Source organism: Meleagris gallopavo, chromosome 12 (genome assembly GCF_905368555.1).
Source record: "Meleagris gallopavo chromosome 12, MGAL_WU_HG_1.1, whole genome shotgun sequence".
Taxonomy (NCBI): Eukaryota; Metazoa; Chordata; class Aves; order Galliformes; family Phasianidae; genus Meleagris; species Meleagris gallopavo.
This window is the reverse complement of record NC_139415.1, coordinates 5,896,592-5,914,721: the sequence shown is the minus strand read 5'-3', so window position 1 is coordinate 5,914,721 and position 18,130 is coordinate 5,896,592. Positions and strand designations below refer to the sequence as shown.

Below are 18,130 nucleotides of genomic sequence, written 5' to 3'. Positions count from 1 at the left end.
CCTGACCGTATTACCACTGTTTTCTCCTGAAGTTTTAAAGAAACTCAAAGGTCGGTACAAAATTGTTCCATCTGATTTCACCTTTGCTTCAAAAATATGTGGAAACAGTGATGCTAAAGACATGGGACACATATTCTAAACAGAAAAAAAATAATGAATGCTAGTATCTCCTGTGTGCAACACTTATCAGGTTAACTTTCAACTTCAACAAGAAAAAATAAATCAAAGAACACAACACAAGCATGTTGTGCTGATACATGACAGGGTATCAAACATCATAGTGACAGACCTGCCTGATTCTCAACAAATAGTAAATAACGTCCATGTTCCAAGATGTATACAAAAAGTCACGCTCTTGTTTTCTTAACTGTTCAAATTGCTGAAATAACTGGTTTTTTTTACAATAATATTTTGTTCTACTTTTTTTTCAAAGTCTGTTAAGTAAAGATAAATACAGGTAGAGAACAAAGACAAGCTGTACCCATCTAAGGAGCTTGTGAGTTTTCACACTACTTCTATGTTGTATACTTTTTGTGCATACTTCTCCTGAGGTTTTGGGTATGCACTTCTGCAGACACACAAATTGCAACTAACTAAAGCAGATTGTCACGAAGAGGCATGCTAAAGGACCACTATCAGTACCAGGCAATCCCAGGTTGATTAAAATAATCAGAATTTCTGTTTTAATCTTTTAAAATTAAACTACTTGCAACATACTATATAACAAATATGTGACACTTCCAGAAATAATAGAAGGGAGAAAATACAATGGAAGAAAATCCTCTCTTTTTCCTTGTAGAACCTGTCTTCTGTCCAACAGCTCAGAATGGAGTCTGTATTATAAGGCACGGGGAAACAATGGTCTGTTTCATTCATGTACCAGTGAATCATTACGTATAAGTAACAGACAAATTTTGCAGTTTCAAAGCATGATACCTCTCCCTCTAATTAAATTGACTGCTACTGGCTAACAGTAAACTTGGTCAGTTGCTCATTAGGATCGTAAGAACATTGTTAAAATAATGCATGAAAAACTGTTTTGAATCAGAGACTCGAAAGCTTTAGGAACGGACTGTGATGTCTATTAAGAGAGACGAAGGAAATTAAGGAGAACTTAATTTCTCACTGCATCAGTAGATACAATTGGAAGACACTGGTAAGTTCTTAGGATAATGTGCTTTCAATGACACTTAAAAAGTCTCATAAATTCTAGTTATGTTAAAAATACAACAAGAAATGGTGGTGATGAAGAGTTACAAACTCTTAACAAAACTGCTGCTTCTTTATTTTCTATGTTTTAATAAGACAACCAAATAAAATTATTATTCACTTATAATACAAATTTCAGTTCAAAGGAACCCCCCTGACTGACCTTCCCCTGTATTATTTAAGTCTGGGGAAGGAATGGAACAGTTTTTAAAAAGAACAACAAAAAAATGAGAGCAAGCCATCACTCTGCATACATAGCCATCACTCGTAGCTCTGCCAGACTCAAGGAAAAACCAATCCTCCCTACCTTCTGGAATATGAACTAAAAAGAGAATGATGAAGTGTTACGACAGAAATTTAACAGTAAACTTATAATTCCACTTATTGAAGGAATCTTTATTCTGTAGTCTGACTGAACATCTGTGGACAAATTATACACTACAACATTGTTACATTAGGTCCTCACAAGCAATTTAGAAGAAAAATGACTGGACCTCTTTTTGCCAATAAAAATGTATCACTTCCCTAGGATTTCCAAAGCCCTGATTTTACTTCTTATAAACATTCTTTGAGTAGACTAATTTTGCTCAATGAAACAGATGCTTACCTTACGTATTTATTAACTTGGACTGGGGAAGGAATGGGGGTTGCCTAAATTACCTTTGGAAAAACAAGACAGACATCTAATGCAATAACCCAGCGATTCAAGTTTAAATGTAATCCAATTATTAAGAAATAATGTACTTATTTAGTCAAAGAAAAACAATACGATGCTAATCTATAAATAATTAAAACAAACAATAATAATGCTATTTTGATTATTTATCTGAGAGCTTAATTTGCAGAATTTGGTCTGAAGGCTCATTCATTGGAAAAGGTCATTGCTTTGTTTACTTTTTGCCAGTGTCTTTCTCATCACAGAACCCATATCTGCTGACAGAGCAACCTGTTTGTCTATCAAGTGTCTGCCTTAACACTAAAATTTGATGACATCGCTCTTGAAAAACACACTGCTACTTTATTTCTTTCTTTAAAAGGTAAAAAAATCAAGACAAATAAGTCTAATAAGTTTCAGAAAAATCACACTTAAAAGTAAAGTATATTCATCTCTCCCATTCCCAATCTGCCCAATACATTCCAGCTAAAGCAACCTTTCTCCACAGTCATTTGAACCATTGCACAATTATCTGCTGAAGGTATGCTCTGGCCTCCTCACCCTGATTAAACACAGGTATGTCACCTGAGAACTCCACGAGCTCTATACAGTCTGCTTCTCTATCACTGCTGGTTTTGGCAGGGCCTTACATGCATCAGTATGCCTTAACTATCCCAACCAGCTTTACCTGGGGCCTCCACCCACCCTCCAGCCCCTAAGCCTTGCTCCTTCTCAAATTTAACCTCCCATACCCAATGACTTCAGTAGAATCACAAGTCAAAATCCTTATTTCAAGTTATGTTCAGAAGTTCTCTGCTCTGTAACAGCTCCATGTTAAGAGCTTTATAGGTGCAGAGAAAGCAGTTCTACCCTCACGTACCAATCACCCACTTCAACTGGCTGCATGCTGATTAAAAGCTGAATGTTATTTTATTTTGTAGAAGTGCTGGTGTAGGTTAATGCGGGTGAATGAGATACAGACATTAGCCTTTTAATACAGACTGGCTGCAGCTGGACTATCATGCCCTTAATAAATGCTCTCATTTTCACTTTGTTTGACTGATGATCAACAGGTATTCAAGCTTTTCTGTCTAAACCATGTCCAGGTTAGTCCAGAAGTACAAGCTGGTCACCTTCATTGAGTAGCTCACTTAAAAACATCTAATCTCACAGCAGACATTCATCTGAACTGTAACACAGGCATGCTATCAAAATTTTTAGAATTGCAGCAGTTTAATTATAACACATACATAAAATAAAATGAGTCTTGACTGTGGTTAACTACCTCTGTCATGGACACAAGCACAAATGAAATAATGGGCCTGCATGACCTCTAAGTACCAATTCTTTTCTGACACAAAGACGTGAAGCAATATTCAATAGAAAACAAAGACACTGGGAAAGCAATGAAGATAAGGATAAAGTTTAATCTCCCTTGACTAACTCAATCACACAGTCTATAAATCAAATTTTAAATCCTCATGTATACCTTGGATTTCTTTTGGAATTTAATGCTGCAATGTAAAAATATTCTCTGCATATGAAGTCTCTTTATTGGATCCAACCATGAAGCCGCTAATAATGTAGATTTCTTCTGGCTGATTATTTTACTAAAAGATGTAAGAAAGAGTAAGAAACAAAAATGCTGAAACTTACAAGTTCAAAGGGAAATCAGCAAAGCAACAGTAAAAAAAAAAAAAAAAGATAAAACAGTTTCTTCTATAGAATCAGACAATGATGTAACAACATATTCCAACTAAATCAAGGGATGCTTAGGGAACAAAGAAGTAGGTTTTTCACTATCCAAAAGAGAATTTTGCTCAGAATAAAATAAGATTAGGGAATAAAAGAATGCTTTACAGAAATGTCCAAGACAATTGAAACCAGGTTCCCAGACATTTTTTCTTAAGTTATGTTCTGCAGCACTTGAACAGCTATTTAAATAAGTAACAACCTCTCCTTTGGCTAGGAAAAAAAAAAGATATGTGTCTTGATATGATTTGGGAATTTGTCTATAGATAGTTTAAGAATTTGGACTGTTACCATTCATTCTTTAGGGGTAGCTGAGTCAGAGCATAACAATCATTTTGAATGAAAATTTTTAAGAAGAGGACAGTACTGTGACTAACACACAAAACAGCCATGACTTTGATGAACTCACAAAGCTAATGATTTCCAAAGGATGCATGACATTCCAAAACTGGTCCCTCATTGGCTATCTTAGAGGAGAAGAATAGAGCAGGAAGTCAGCTGTATTAAAGAGAGGAGAATCATCCATGTTACAAAAGAAAAAACTTATGCAAAAGGCAAGGATAGAAGCTGAAGTTTTAGATCTCTTACAAGGCCTGGCTGTAAACCAAAGACATCTCAACAGCGGTGGGCACCCTGACACACAGAAATATGTAAGATGTCCTATGTAAATTACTTGTACCGCCTACTCTGAGATGTAACTTTTTAAGTATTACTATTGTTAAGTTTCTAGAAGACAATGTGTACCACACATGGACAACCATACCGTTAAGGATATAAATAGCACCTCAAGAAAAGGCGGCAATTAAGTACAGTCATGATATGGAAGAAGAAAAGAATATATCTATTTCATGCTGTTGTATGAAAGAAAGCATGACTATTACAGCCAAAAGGCAGAAAAGCCATATCAGGTAAAAAATACGAAGCTTACTAAAATACAGTGGATGCTTTAGAATCATAGAATTGCTCAGGTTGGAAAAGACCTTGAAGATCATTAAGTGCAACCACAACCTAACCATACTACCCTAACTAACAACCCTGTGCTCAATCACGTCCTGAGCACCACATCCAGGGATGGTGACTCAACCACCTCCCTGGGGAGCCTATTCCAGTGCTTAACAACCCTTTCTGTAAAGTTCTTCCTGATATCCAACCTAAACTTCCCCTGGAGCAACTTAAGGCCATTTCCCCTCGTCCTGTCACCTATCACCAGTGAGAAGAGACCAACCCTGCTCTTTCTACAATCACCTTTCAGGTATTTGAAATATTCCAAACATTCCAGTACACAGAACCAAACAGCATCCTGATGGCTACCCATCCAGAACTGTGATGCAGGGAACCACCAAACTCTTCTAACAAGCCTCTTCTATCAGAAAGCTTTTATTTTGTAAATTGGTTTTCAAAACCGTTTTACCGATCTTTTTATCTAATTAACTTTCATGTGAATAACAGCAGAAAAATAATACTTTATGCACAGCTGAGAAGAGCCTCTTAGTTTCTCCTATGAAGTGAGAAGAGAAGGAATTGAAGTTTCACTCTGTTTGACAATGGAATTTTTGTGAGTGGGACCAATGGAATTTCTCCCTCAAGGGAACATGCATGAACCTAGATGGTAACGTAGATGCATTGTAGATTTCATTGCAATGAAAATTTAAGATTAAAGACTCACCAATGACAAACAGAGATTAATTATTATTTAGTATGACAAATGTTTGAAATAAAGACTGGAAATGAAGAAAATAGTCACCAACATTGGTCAGTGGCAGAACAAGTATGTTCCTTAAGATGTTCAACATACATTGTTAAAAATAACTTAGATTTTTAAGTAAGCTTGGAAAACTGTGCCAAAACAAACTACTATTTTCATGTAAACTACTTAATGACATATTCACCTAACAGAAAACAAAGACAAATCTAAATATTTGAGATCTATCAAGTTCGGGTTAATTGAGTTTAGATAAATAAAAACTCACTGTTTTTCAAGGCTCTTTGCTCATCTCTCTCTCTTTTTTTTTTCATACATTTTCTTTGAAATTTTGCATTCAAGTTCCTTGGTTTTGTTCATAACTGGAAACAGAAGTATAATCAAAACACTGTGAGAAAGACTGAAATTAAAGATTTTGGGGTCTGATGAGAAGCAGGAAATACCAAAAATCTTGCAGCCTCCAGAGGCTTCCACGCCAAGGGGGTTTGGAAAGTTATATAAGCAACCAGACTGCCGGGTGCTTTACAAGCCAAACCGAGCAGCCAGCCTTTCAGAGTTTCACTATTTTGCATACCTCTCTTTATTCCTTTCCCTTCTGTTCAAAACAACCTTTCCATATTTCAAGGAAAGGAAAAAAAAACATTCCTTTAATACAGAACTTATGAAACAAGCACCTCAGTGGGACTCATTGCTGCTGGCTGTTGTTCAGATGATGTATTTGCAGGCAAAATCATCAAAGCAACAGCAGGCTTCAGCTGTAGTGATAGCTGCTTCTGTAAAAACATTGCTTACAAACAAATGGTAAAAAAACAAAACAAAACAAAACAAAAAACACCACTTTTGTTAAATGCTGACAGAATCAGGAAACACAGGAAATGAGAACACTAGGAGCTCCAAAACTGGTAATAAGTGTTGACATCAGTGAATAGGTATGAGCCAAAAATCCTAGCCACTGGGTGCTAGAAAGAGATACATGAATAATATGGTCTCGTTTTGTTTGTTTGTTTGTTTTTAAGGATCTGCCACTCAATATATGAAAAACAATACACTCAAAATGTGCCTGGAACCTAAAGATCACTGTATGGACTGTCATGTATCAGTTCGCTATTTAATGAAGCCAGGTGGGAAAAGGTCACCTTGGAACATATTATAATAAGATAACCTTATAAGAAACTCTAAAATGTGATTAGTTAAGCAACACCAGTATTGAAAAAAAATAAATGGTCAGGAAAGAAAAATGTCCTCGATGTATTCTGGTTCAACTACAGGTCATTATGCAAGGTAAGATTCTTGTGCAACTTGAATTCAGTGGAGTTGAATTCATTAACACCAGGGTTGAATTTCATCCAAAGTCTTAACAACTTCAAGGGTTTTAGTAAGTGTTTCTCCCTAGCCAAATGCTACACGTTGGCTATAATATGATGAACATTTTAAGGAAAGAAGCTCTCTCTGCAGCAAATTGATTTGAAATTATGTTAAGGAAAGTAATTCAAAGAATATGAAAACTGCATACGTATGCTAGAAGAATCAAGCAACATAGAAATGAATTTCAAGTAAGAAGTGTTAGAAAGATAGCTCTTGCACTTTTCTGCATCTTAGTTTATTGACTCTAACCAGTTCTTAAACCTCTAGCATTAAAAGCAAACATTTTGGTAACTTATCTACATGCACATTATCCTCAAACATGTGCCGAACTCCAAAAGTGAAATAATGTCACAACTTGCCAGTACTTCAAGTAGCACTTTATCACTCCATAAGCGAAATCCCCTTTACAGATTCAGAAGTGTTCACACTACATTTTAGATTGCCTCCCACTCTACAACATTTCTTGTGAAGTAGTCCCAGCTTGAATCATTAGTCCTGGCTTTATCTGTTCTTCTTTTATATTCAATGATAAGATCAACGCACAATGCTGTTTTCTAAAACTGTACTTTGTAAAGGCTTTTCCTAGTGGAAGACCCAACACTCTCCCAGGCTTTGTGTCCTCTAGATGTTTCTGTAGCATCACCATAGAAAAGGCTTTTCAAAAGTGAAATTAAATAAAATTACTATTAATTCAGATGATCAGTATACCTACAACCAAGCATCCAGTGTTAACTAACCTCAATTATCTGCTCTGAGCATCAGATCTTTTCAAAAACTCAAAGAGGACTGAACCTTTTGAGATGCCTCTGTTAAGTATCCATTAAGCAGAATCAGAAAATCCCTAAGCAAAATATTAAGAACTGTGGGAAAAGACACAAGTCTCAGAGTAGAGAGGAGACTCAGCAGAAGCCAATAAATAGTATTTATTAATTGATAATATCATATTTTAATAGGAATACTCCATTTAGCAAGTATTTTAAGAAAAAAAAAGTTTTCCTCTTTCTGTGTAGAATTTCTGAACTCTTCAGTTCAATCTTCAGGAAGTAACTACAAAATAGATTTGCTAGTATTCCTTATGTCAGAAAGCATATTTAAGGAACATTATTCAAAATGTCACTGCTAGCTTTACAGAGATTAACTGCCTGTTCAGTTATTGATAATTTAATCCAGAATTTCCTTAAGGTTTGAATTTGCTGTGTTTATTGTCAGTTTATTTGAGATTCAATTCTTTACATCTTTTCTTCACAGTTTGGAGAAAATCTCTGTCATCTGTACAAGAAAATGATGAAAATGTCTTTGTTGTTGTCTTTGTTTGTTCAGCTCCAGTGGAGAACCAAGGACAAAAGGTAAAAAAAACAGTTATCCTAATCCAGATAACACAATTACATAGCTTACAAGTAATGCAGACAGTAAGCTGTAAATGTGAGATACACTCCAACTCTGATGCATACACCAACACATATACAGATGCACTCAATGAATAATGTACACCACAAAAAACACCATGTAGAAGTCTTTGTGGGGATTTCACAAGTCTATCACAATAAACACATATAACAGCTTAGCTTTTTCTTGCTGTACTTACTAAACTTAAAAGAAAAAATGGCAATGTTTGTTTCTGAATAGAAGTGGATGGATTATTAACAGCTCATTGGCAGCTCTCACCACTGATTTGGGACAGTCACTGAAGTACTGTAAAACTGAAGTTTGCTGTATATATGGTAACAGAAAATACAAAAAAACCCTCTCCTTTGACATACTCTTGCATGTTAATTCCAAGCCTTGAAAATTCAAGCACATATTCTCTCTTCTCTGTATTACTGGGTAGTATCTGTTGCAATGGCTTTGCACACCAACCTTATTCTTATCTTCCAAAATAAAAAAGTGTAACAGTAAAAAAATTCAAATAATCAGAAAGAGCAATTCTAAAAAAATCTATAATTAAGTGTAGTAATTTATCTAACTAGCACCACATGAAGAAAATCAGTGGCTTTTTCATGAGCTAATATTTAAATTACAAAACGTCTCATATGATTGCTTGTCACACAGCAGTGTCTCCAACAATGTTTATGTTCTAAATTCTCTGCCAGTGTTCTAATCTACTTCTATACTTGCTGGAAATTTGAATCTCTAAAGTGATTTCAAAATATTATTTTAAGCTCAAGAGCTGCTAACAATATTTCATCATGAGACATGCTGTTTGAATGCTATCTGTGCTGCAGGGTATAATGAATCAAAATATTTTTCAGAGCATCTTTTCACTGCCTCTTCACTGTTATTTTCACGTGACTAGTCCCATATTCATGTTCTCACTAACATTCATAAGAATACTAATAAAATATCTTGGGCTTGTATTAAAAACAAACAAACAACAACGTATACTTCTTATTTAAATCATGACTAAAGTATGCCAGCATGTGGTGAGAGCAGGTGCTAGAATAGCTCAAAGTCATTCTACAGAAAGCAAGGAAAACAAGTTAGTTCAGCGATCTAATCTTATTTAATAAATGAAAAACTTCATGCTATGAAAAACAAAATTAAAACACATTATTACATTCCATTAAGGAATAGCAAGAAGCCTTACAACTAGCTATAAGCATCTCCACCTAAATAGTATTCACATAAGGCACTAAATGTTAAGAGGCTTGTCCAAACTCTAATGTATAAACTTTCCCTTCCATAACATCTCATACATGTGTACTGCCAATGACAGCAAGCAGTTGGTGCTTCTTGGTACTGTCTGCAGAACTGAATGTTCTAGAAACAAACCGTTGCTTCAATTATAGGACATCACCTACCTCTTTCTGATTACAGGTTTGCAATACATGGTTAATGTATTTCAAAACTAATTCATTTTCAACCTCTGTAACTTTCATACTTTTATTAAGCTAAATTTCCATTTTTACTTTTGATACTTTCATCATATGCTCTTACTATTAAGGCTATGGATATGAGTAACCATCAGTATCTTTAAATAAGGTTCTCAACATCCACCAAACAAAAAAACACCTTCCAAATAATCAGATTCATGTTATCTGGCTTTATATTTTTGTCATCCTAAAATTCAGACCCAAAGATGCTGGATTATTTATACTCAAAACCCACATTTTCTGCAGCAAAAGTGCTAAAATGATCTGGTTTCACACAAGGTATTATGGTCCTCAATGGCAAACTTTCTATTTCAGTATATGAGAATTTGCCAGCTGTTAACTACCAGTGGGATAAAAGGTATGTTTGTCTCTTTCCTATACAAGATTAGCATGTTAGAAAAGTGCTTTTGACAATGGAAAAGTCTCTCCAAGGTTAGCAGTTCTGCTGCCCTAAGGTCTAGCTGATCAGCCAAGAAGAAAATATTTAGGAAAAATACTTAGAGGATCAAGTCATTCTGTGCATAGCTCAGGACTATACAGCCTACAGACTTGGCTAGAGAGTTTGAACATACACTGTAATACATACCTTTTGCTTCAAACTGTAAGGAAATTACTAGAGTAAACATACAAATCGATTAATATATTGTGAATATATTAATAGCCATTTTTTGGGCAGGTTAATACCAAAATCGGGCTGCTTCCCTTCCAAAACTGTTTTCCTAGGAAAAAGTAACAGTTCACTGAAAATAGCATAGGCCACTAGATGCACAAGAAACCTGTGATGAGGTAGGTGTGGTAGATTCAGTAAAATATTGGTCGTAAAGGTACATAACTAGGCTGTTTCAGTGGTTGTTCAAACATATCTCTATCATAATAATCATCATCATTAAAACTACATTTTCTACGAGGTCACAGGTTTTGCTACAAGGAGCGATGGATTATGCCTCAGAACTTTGCAAAAGCAGCATGGAGAAGCTTTCATATGTTTGGAGGACTCAGCTGAATGTGAAACTCTTTCAGTAAGAAGCATCACATTCTTACCTGCTTTTTTCCAGTACAGAAATCTCAAACACCTCCCAGTGAAAAACCACTTTCCTGGCTGCTGGTTTGCTTAGTATCTTTGACAAAGCAGTGAAGATGTACAGAGCTGTGTAAAAATTGTTTAATGAAATCATATGGAACTCAGATGGTCTCCTGAAGAGACAAGCAGAATAATTCAGAGTCCCAGAACCACTGGTTGACATACTTAAAAATAAAAATAAAAATTAAGTGACCTTGAGCTGATTTGCGATTTTGCATTGAAGAAACTATGAGATGTAAAAAGCAAAGGGAAAAACAAACTTATATTCCTTACAACCATAAGAATGCTGCTTACAAGCAACTCTGATGGTTGCAGTTGGACTACATCAGAACAATGACCTGAAACTTCAGTTTTGCAAAGTACTTCAGTACATACTTAAAGAAATGGCTACTGGGTTATTGTTGTTTTTTTTTGTTTGTTTGTTTTGTTTTGTTACTGCAGCATACAGAAAAGTTTAAAATTATTTACCAGTTTTACAATTCAAGACTTACGCCTACTAATATTGACAAATCAGTAAGCATCAGATGTGAGTGTTCAAGCTTCCCTGCTGTACCAGGATTAACTGTTCTACAAAGCCCTCAATGGCTAAATTTTAAATGCTGTGACATCAGTGAGAAATTTGTGTCCACTAATAGACAAGAAACAAAACAAACAAACAAAAAAAACAATTTCCCAATTACCATTTATCTTGTATACTGCATTGCTTGGTAAAACTTTTTCTAGTTTCAGTTTTTTGATCTGCTGGAACATGTTCATTCCTGTCCTGGAGCAACTACACCTGCCTCAATAAGCCAAGTTTATAGTGTTACAGCATAAGCAGAGAGGCTGGAGGCCTTCTAGATGGAACAGCCTCAGGAATTCAGAACAGGGGAAGGAGTTGGTAAATTTAGCAGAGTAGGTCTGTACCAACAGCTTTAAAATGAAACATATGTAATGAATAAAAAAGGAGAAAAAAGTTGATGGCATAAACAAAGAGCTCAGGGGAGCATAGCATGGGAAAGAAAAACCTTGCAACTTTCTCATACATGCCAACAGTCTTGATTATTTTTAAGCAAACATTACTATTTCTCTGTCCTGCCAATTCCAAAAATGTACTTGTAGCTCAGAACATTTTAATATAGCTAAGCGACCTTTTCTGTCTGCTGTTTTCACATACTGACATGTAAATCTGATAATAAATCATATTCAGTTTCATAATTTTATAGATTAGTAGTGCAGTGACTTTCATCAACGTGCTAAGTAAGTCTATTCTCATCCATTTGCTAGTAAACATACAGTATGTATATGTATAGAAGCTCTTCCCATGGAATAATTGTTTATTTCCTTCATCAAATGAGTTAGTGTTGATGGATACTACACAAACTGTCCATTAGAAAAAACTAGCACTGGTGTATACATGTTATCTGTATCCAAAATACATTTGAATAAAATCAGGACAAATCAGAACTGATGATGAGTTCACCCCAGAAGTGTGGTCCTGAACTTTTGATATTTGTGGGCTTACAGTTTATATTCTTTCTTCCCTTTTGAAGAGTCCGATTTTCTGCAAAATGATGGAGATGACATTACAGTACACTCTGTCCCCACCATAAACTCCCATCTACATGCAGATGTTTCTGTAAAACCAGTTACTGCTCCAACAGAAACTGAAGGCAAGAAGATTCAATAATGAGCACTTTCCTTTCTTAGACTTGAGCAAATTGTGTGATACTGAGATGTTTAACAGACAGAAGTGAGAAACAGTGGCTGTTGGAGTACAGGGATTTTAAACTTCCAGTATATCTGGATAGCTCTACTGATAAAAACACTGAGCTAGCAACCAAGGCCTCCTGTAGTACCATTTTTGTTATTTACTCTGATAATTCTTTTCTCTCCAGATCTCTCAGCAAAATTGGCTCCTGAACAGAAGCACACAAAGACCTCTGTAACCTGGAAATGAGTTTTTAAACAGGAAATGTCTCAATTCACAAAGGCATACAAGACATAATTTCTTATTTGCAGCATGCTATGCACCTCAAAAATATATCTCCAGAAACTACGATGTTGATATAAATATTCCAAGATCCTCTATCGTTTTGAATTAAGGACCTTCTTTAGAATAAATAACTGTATCAATGATCTGTAATCTGAGAATACGATCAACAAGACTTTATCTTGATGCAATTTTGGTATAATTTTCACATTAAAAGAGCTGACATTCTTAAGCAATCAGATGTTTTCTTTTTCTTCTCTAGAAGGCTTGATATACTTTATGTAAATAAGTAGGCCTCAGTGCTGGATTCTTGTACATACAGACTAGGTTAACAATGCAGGGAGTGTAAGCATAACAGTGGATTAACTGGTAGGAAACACCAAAATCACATCATGCAGACAGGGAAACAGACAGTAACACATCTACAGTGTCTGTCCTGCAAGATCAAGCCAGAATTACACACTGTCAGTTAGTTCTGAGCAAAATACCTGTATAGTCAATTGTCTTTCCATTTTCTGACATCTATTTCACAGTCCTTAGATGGCACTCCACCCAGTTACACTAGCACACAAAAAGTATTTTATTCACTGAGATACAACTTACCCAAATAGTTGTTGCTCTTTGACATCTCAGTAATGTTAATTTTAGTAGCTCCTTCAGGAATTTCCACTATCTTGTGATAGCCGAGATTTGTTAGTGTGTGTTTGAAAACTCCAGAAACAACCTTGCAAGCAGTGTTGTCCCCTCCGCATATTCCACACTTGTCAATCACCTTGTCTGAGCCCAGATAGTCGTCACAGCCAATGCTCTGCAAAATAAAATAAGATTTCTGCTTCCAACATCTTACAACTGCAGACATCAAATATAACAACTGAGGATAGTATGACTTTCAAAGAACAATAAGTACTGAAAGGATTTTTCAAGTTATTACTTCAGCAGTTTCTGCCCTTGTTCTTCTGACTTGGGGAATTCAAGTTAGCCTTCAGCTTTTTATGCTATGTTACCAAATATATAAGAACACACTAAAGATCACCAATGCATTTATCTTTGCTGATTACACCATCACACCAAGAACTTCTTAACAATGCAGCTTCTCTAGCTGCTAGTCGGGAAATAAATCTAACAGAGCTGTGGCTCTGTTCTGATCCAGTAGAACTACTTTTTACACAAGTAGATCTGCGTTACATATAACGCCTTAAATTCCACAAAAATATTAGTACTGAGACTATTCTTGGCAACTTAGGTTCCTAAGAAGACTTTATACTGTGCCAAGACAGTATAGAAACTGCCTTACCATTCACTGAGTAAAGAGTGGCACAATCTAATGTTCAACAAACCCAGTAACAACTAAAAAAGTCTCATTAAATAATGTAAATTAAAGGCTATTAAAAAAAAAATTGAACTTATACTTTAAAAATATACATATTGCAGAGATGAGCTCCTCTTTTGTAGAAACATTTCTATTCATTATATTGCTGTTTTGTATTTAAAAACTTTAAAAATCATTTATCATGTACACTTATCATCTGCCTGTATGAATTATCATCTATTGGAAATGATGTGTTGGGGCACGTGCACAAAGAACTTCTCTTTTCCATTCAGATAAGAATGAAAAAAATCATGAGCTGGTAGAATATAAGCCTTTCACTTCTCTTCTATTTACATGAAATGTAATAACTTGATGGAAAATATTCAATAACTGATTGCTCTATTATTTCAAATTCCACAAAATACTTGCAAATATTTGTTAAAATAAAAACATCATTGTTCTATGGTCTTTTCTGTAAGCAAACAGCCAAGTAAAGAAGGAGAAGAAAAAGAGATTTTTGATACCACCAACATAGGGAGTTTCTCGAGCCTTGAGATCGCTGTATTTCTTTCCAATTCCCAACTCTAACGCTTGGCCCTTGCTGCGAGAAATGTTCTAAACTGAAAGCCAAAGTCTGCTTACTTCCAACATAAATATTTAACACCCAACACGTTTTTTATGACTGTCCAAGAAATACAGATAAAGCCATCTAAGTCATCACTGCCAGGATCATATGGAGCTTGACAATTATGCTTGTCATGAAGCAAGAGTTAGAAGATGATTCCCAAGCATGGTGTTTCATGGCAGGATAACCTGATAAACAAGTGCCTAATTTATCCCATTAAATCTACTGTGAGCAATTACTGCGTGATTTCAAAGAGATTTTGAATTTAGAGAGAAACATCTGGTTTAGCATCTTGCATTTGCCTAGCACAGCAGAAATAATAAGATCACATATGAGTGTAATTTCTATGTTTTGCCTTAAAATGCATTTTACTTACTAACAAAGCATTATGTTTAAACACAGAAATTACCACTGTAACTATACCAAATCATGCAATATAATTTCAGACTTGCTAAAATTTGCTAAAACAACTCAAAAAATGTGATTTAATTGAAGATTGCCATGCCCAATAACTGGTTAACATCTACACTCATTCTCTTGCTATTTTATTGAGAATACAAATACTTTCTCCACTACACAGCCTTTGGATGGAAATGTAATAAAGCATCAACCAGTGCTATCCAGTGACTTTCAGGAAACTTCCACTGCCAGCAAGTTGTTTTATGGAGGAAATCCCTTCAAATATGAGGTGCTATTCCATATAAATTGCTAGCATAAATGTTTAATGGTATTCTGCATCACTACTGAGTCCCATAAAGGTTAATATAATTTTCTTCCTTTTAGCAAATAAAAGAGAATAGAGAAATACGTGTGATATTCATTGAGAGCATAATGCAGAACTACCATGGGGCACCACGAACAGAACTTTTTTTGACAGAAACAAAGCAACCAGTCAGTACAAATGTGATTTTTCCTAGGGAATAAATATCAAACCCATTTCAAACTCACACAACATTCTAAGTTAAGCATTAATGGATGTACAAAACAGCTGCCATTCTTCAACTGTACATCTTGGAATTGTTGCCATGCAGCACAAATAAATGCTCTTTCAGAGAAAATGACTGATAAAGATACAAAGAATGAATTAGTGGAAACAAGAACCTAATAATTTGAAGCCAGTAACTGACAATGAAGAAACAAATACTGAATCATGACTAACAAAGATATAAATACACCACATGCAATATGCAGAGTGCACTCAGATACACATTTTACATACCAATAGACAGGGTACCTAACAGCAAATCACAGTTTTACAATGAAAAACTAGAAAACCAGAGAGATGGCCTACTGAGACTTCTGTGGAAATGATGTGCTTTAAAGTATTGCACAGATTTCTGAAGAACTGGCCAGTAAAAATTGATACATTCTGGAAAACCTTGAGATTCACTCAATACAGTTTAGGCAGGCATATAAAAATGACTGTGTACTGTCTTCTAGTCACAGATCTGGCAAGGATACATACAGCAAGTCGTGTCCCACATGTTCTATGGGAATCTCCCACTCTAACTGTAAAGGACCATAGATTTCTATCAATCACAGGTCAAAAGATACTGGATTAGACACCTGCCACCGGTCCAGAGTACATCCTGGGCCTTGGTTCACAGTTAATGCTGGTAAGATGAAGAAATACCCTTCTGGATAACTGATTCTTCTAACTCTACTTCTAAACAGACTCTTGAAGCTATTCAGCGATTTGGAATGGTAGCATTCATCCTCTCAAAATAAGGCTAGTAAACAGGATTAAACTAAATAAACTAAAAATGTAGAATTCATGCAACTGTACTGAACAGATAATGTTTGTTTGTCCTGACTCCAAATTAAAGAAATATCACCTTACTATTTGGCAAGCATACAATCACATAAAAAGACAAACCAGCTCAACATGTACCCTCTCAGGTTGTGGTATTTGTTACATTGAAGCACACATATATGCAACAAACAAAAATCCCCTTACCACACTGCTTAATACACAGCAATTCCTCAGCAAGAAAAAACAATGTAAAGAATTGTTACCAACTGGAATCCACTGATAGTGTGTCCTTCCAACATTTGCCCAGGGAGCACAACTTCGTCTTAACCATTTCAACGGATATAAAGATCAGACGTTCAGCAAGATAAGCAGATAGATATGAAATGCCAGATAACCTTTTTGCACAACTTTGAAACATAAGGTGGGTGCCAAAACACTAGTGCCCAACTTAACATCCCCATACACTTTCACAATGGTAAAAGAAGACTTTCATGTATAAAGAATTCCTACATCAGTTTTTGATTGAGCAATATATATTTAGGAATCCAAAAGCAGATGTTGCTTTTAGAAATAAATCTTATACAATATTCCTACATGAAAAATACTAGGATTGTGAATAGGAGATCAGTGAGAAGACAAAGGTAAATGAAATGCATTTTGCCCACCAAGAGGATTTTGAGTCATGCCTACTTTTTGGACAGGACTCTTGGAAGCTGTTCCATACCTATCAACATGAGGACAACTAGAAGAAGTCTGTCCCTAAAAACAATTTTGCTGAGATGTGTTGTTTCTCAGAAGAGCTACTTTCGTCTTCTAAATTTAGTTTTGATTTAGATATATCTTCTGTATCATTCAACTGATCTCTGCAATTTGGTTCAAGAAGCCCTTTTAAGTTACAGGTTAACATGAAAGACCTTGTTCAAGAATTACAGCCAACAGTATGACAACATTAATTCAAATAATAAGTATTGAGAGAAACAAGAGGCAATCTGGATGAAATATTCAGTGGTGGACTTAACAGGGATTTAAGACTATATATATGTTCAGGACAATGCAATGGGGCTGGTGCCAAGCATTTGGAAACATGAAATGCTGATTCTTGTAATGGAAAACAGATGTTGTAATTTCAGTTCTAAATGGTTGCACTAAAATTGCAATCTACATGGTAAAGTGACAAAAATAATACAACATGACAATAACTTGCTTCTATTGTTTGAGCTGCATCAGGTCAGAAAGCTACAGTTGTCCGTGTCTAGCATGTCAATACCATTAACTTCAAAACTTAGCTATACTGATAATTCATTGGCTGAAAGTAGTAATTACTTAAGCAGTTTGGAGCCCAGGCATCCATGGGGATAAAAGGCAGAAGAATAAAATGCTTATTAGAAGTTATATTTAAAAATAAGTGAAGAAAAAAAAAATCTAAGAAAACAGTCAGGGAGAGTTACAGATTTATCACTGCTTTTCCAGCTGCTAAAGAAATGTCTGATAGTATATGGCAACGTGAGAAGAGTAATCAAGCAATGTGTATACATAAAAACTAAAGAACTGAGAAGCAGCGAAGTACAGAGTATTGGTGAGAGACTTGCTTGAACAGTACATTATTCATTAATTCCAGTTCTACAAATTAAGGAGACTACTGCTGATTACAGTTTATATGTTACTGTGTTAGGAAGCATAGGCTTCATGAGAGCCATCATATTTGCCACTCAGCTTGAGCAATACTGCATCTCCCCCAGCTTGGTGACACTGAGCTATCAAAAAAAATGAATTCTTCCAATCATAATATGAAATAAATAGAAGTACTGATTAATTATTACCACTGTAGTGATTTCTG

General features: G+C 35.3%; 1 protein-coding gene across 4 annotated transcripts in view; it reads right to left on the bottom strand.

Moving 5' to 3' along the window:
• Positions 1 to 18,130, bottom strand: part of THSD4 (thrombospondin type 1 domain containing 4) — a 275,436-nt gene that overhangs the window by 47,477 nt on the left and 209,829 nt on the right. For all 4 annotated transcript variants that reach the window (XM_085233984.1, XM_085233985.1, XM_085233986.1 and 1 more), the window contains exon 8: positions 13,210 to 13,414. In XM_085233984.1, the coding sequence (XP_085090110.1) occupies positions 13,210 to 13,414 (205 nt within the window). The remainder of the gene's footprint in view (positions 1 to 13,209; positions 13,415 to 18,130) is intronic.